Source organism: Octopus bimaculoides, chromosome 24 (genome assembly GCF_001194135.2).
Source record: "Octopus bimaculoides isolate UCB-OBI-ISO-001 chromosome 24, ASM119413v2, whole genome shotgun sequence".
In the NCBI taxonomy this organism is placed as follows: Eukaryota; Metazoa; Mollusca; class Cephalopoda; order Octopoda; family Octopodidae; genus Octopus; species Octopus bimaculoides.
The window spans coordinates 17283287-17286559 of record NC_069004.1 but is presented as its reverse complement, the minus strand read 5'-3'; the positions used below and the strand labels follow the sequence as shown (position 1 = coordinate 17286559).

General features: G+C 32.5%; 1 protein-coding gene across 8 annotated transcripts in view; it reads right to left on the bottom strand.

Moving 5' to 3' along the window:
* Positions 1–910: 910 nt before the first annotated feature.
* LOC106879130 (uncharacterized) overlaps positions 911–3273 on the bottom strand; it is a 74801-nt gene continuing 72438 nt past the window's right edge. For all 8 annotated transcript variants that reach the window (XM_052976349.1, XM_052976350.1, XM_052976351.1 and 5 more), the window contains one exon: positions 911–3125. In XM_052976349.1, the coding sequence (XP_052832309.1) occupies positions 2028–3053 (1026 nt within the window). In that variant the 5' untranslated portion in view covers positions 3054–3125 and the 3' untranslated portion in view covers positions 911–2027. The remainder of the gene's footprint in view (positions 3126–3273) is intronic.

The following is a 3273-nucleotide window of genomic DNA, read 5'->3' as shown; positions in this document are numbered from 1 at the left end:
TGTATATATATATATATATATATATATATATATGATATATCAGACATGTGCTTTTCTTAGACTAACGTTTTCCTTCTCACCAAACATTTCCTCTTCCTGATGAAGAGCCATGCTCAAAACGTCACAGCCCCTCCCAATCATCTCACAACTCTTCACTTCTACTCCTCCCAATACCTTGGCCACTCACACCCTTCCTCTTCTTGATCTGACTCTCCTGTCCCTTCTTGTCTTTTCTTGCTTCAACACTCTCCAGACTCCCCACCGAGCTGCCTACTTTCTCCCTCCACTGACTTCTGTTTGCCTTCTTCTTCAACCACTTTACCTTCAAATTTCCCTGAATCATGATTTGAAATGTTTGATAATTATCTCTCCACTTCGAAGTCAGAGGCCAGATCTACCTAATGTTTATATGTTTCCACTACTGATTGAATATCCTTGACTTTTTGCAAACTACATCTGCCAACATTATTGCATAATTCCAAGACCCCCAGAAACAGCTGTTGGACTTGAAATACCATACCTTCTCCCCTTAATTTTCTGTGTCTTTGTACTCTAAGCTTTCTCTGTTAATACATAAATATCTATTAATTTATACATGAATATTCATCATCACTGAATACTTTCAGTCTTTGTTTTCTATCTATTTACAGGCAGTTTTATTTGTTTACTTGCATCATTGTCTCCATATCTGCTCACCTGGATTCCTCTTAAAGCCTTTCTTTACCCAGCAGACTTAGTCCTTTGTAAAGATTTCAGTGTGTAAGTTCAAATCATTTGACCGCTACTAAGTGTTTTCTATATTGAGCATCTCTGGATTTCATCTGTTAACTATATATATATAATATATATATACACAGAACAACAATATCTCTTTAATAAGACAGACATGTGATATCTCATTTGGTATATTTATAAAGAGAGAGAGAGAGAGAGAGAGAGAGAGAGAGAGAGAGAGAGAGAGTGAGAGAGATAGAGAGAGAGAGTAAAAATAATCAGGAATGATTGAAAATGTTTGGTGAGAGAAAAGAAGTTATTTAGCATTATGGAATGAATTCTGTTCTTGATTTTAAGAGAAAAGTGGAAGGTCAGAAAATCAAATAAGCTGTAGATAGATACATCAGTCGTTATTGCTGCTATTACTGGAATATTGAACTTAATATCCCGCCAAAATTTAATCACTTGTACATGTGCTGATGTATATGTTAAGTCATAAAGATTCCAAAGCCAGCTTGAAACTGTAAATTTGGGATATGATGACATACATCATCATCATCATCATGAATAGGAGGAAGAGGAAAATATTGTGTAAACGATTAACATAAACTGATAATGAGTTTCATAGTCATGAAAATTAATGTCTTGTTCATCGTTAGTTCACCAGCATCCTGTTTTGAGTTAATCCAATTCTATTGCCGATCACTGTTAATCTACTAATAACAAGTCCATTGATAATCCATTAACCCTTAAATGATTCGACTGGAGTACCATTTTGTTTTTTCATTTTTCCTTATGCTAAAAATTATAAGTGTATGAGGTTTTAATTATGTGACTTATTATGAAAATCTTCTTAAGTAAAATGAAAAACTCACTGCTTTTCAATCACAGAAAGTCAAACTAGTAATAAAAAGAGTTATCTCTCTTGAATAGCTCACTCTTATGGAATTATGAATTGATAAATTGCATATGGTGTTGCGAGTAGTTGCTAAATGTTGTAAGAAAAGATTTTTAAGATGCAACTTAGCACATAATTGTTCAAGAGTAAATTAATGTTTCCCTTTTTATGTCCCTCTCAGACATGTTTTTGGAAGCTCACAGACATGTTGGGAGAAGTTATATTCAAACTGGAAATGTAGCCTGAATTCTGGTAACAAAAGTTGTAAATTTTGACCCACTGCAATACAATGTTTGAACTGCTTAGTCTCGGTAGTTTATCTGATCAACAGAGTGAGCTAAATATATACAGGAACAATACAGTAGCTCTAGCTATGAAAAGGTGTATAGAGAAAGAAGTGAGGTTTTTATTAAGGTCAGGGATGTAAAACAGGGGGTTTCCAAGCTGGCTCTTTATCAAAATATTTATGTTTTTTGTGATATAAGGCCTGAGTGCCAATGATTTCAATATTGTCTTCAGCATCTTTAGACAACCATGAAGGAATGGACTGTTTTGTTGAGGTGACAGTTCTAGCTTTTGGAGAATATTGGTTAGAAATGCTTGTGTACCAATTAAGTAATAAATTTTTACGACGAGGTGAAGAGGGAAGGGTGTTGTTGAACAAGTTCCACATTCTTTGATTGACACAAGTTTCAAAAGGAAAGTATGAATTACATGTGAAATATTTCTGCTCTTTCAAGTCCAATGGAGATTCATTAGTGTAGCTAGATAAATTTGGGAAAACTACTTTTGGTTTGTTATGATATATATTACAATCTTTGTTACAATTTCTGTGAGAGACTTTCAATGGTATATTTGTTAGTTGCAATTGTTTGTGAATAGATTTGCTATTGGAATGCTGTGACATGGAGATTTTGGAAGAAATCCTGGGAAGAAAGAATGTCAGATTACTTTTTGAAGAACTTTCAACAGTCTTCAAATTCTGTTGTACTAAGTCACGGTTTAGTTCTTTTTCCAAAACATTTCGTTCTCTCCAGTTTCTGAGTTCTTTTGTTATAGAATTTGGCTCATAACTAGATGCTTTGAGATTAGTATCTTTCAATGTTTTTTGAGAAAAGGTATTTGGTTGTGCTAAAGTTTTAATGTTTTTACATTCTCTCCAAAGAGATCTTTGCATTGATGTTTTAAACATGGTTGCACAATTCTTAGATTCTTGTGGGGAAACAATCCAATTGTTAGTTGTTTCTCTCTGTTCTTTAACTTTGCAACTGCCTTGACCATTCTCAGATGTTGCTACTGAAGATAACGATATAGTGCTAATGTTTGGGGTTTCTGAGCTAATATTTTCTTTGAGCTCTCTACAATATTCTTTTGTTTGATTTTTACCAATAGAAACTTTGGACTTTGGAATAAACACAACTTTTGTTACAGGTTGTAACATAACTTCTGAGAATTTTAGTAAAATAACGTCTTAGAGGAAATTATTTTCCAGTAATGTTCACATTTTCTCTCACTGTAAAAAAAGAATAGAAAAGAAAATATTAAGAATATTAAAAAAAAAGTATAAATACATGCATATACATACATTCATATATATATATATATATATATGTATATATATATGTATATATATATATATATATATATATATATATATATAT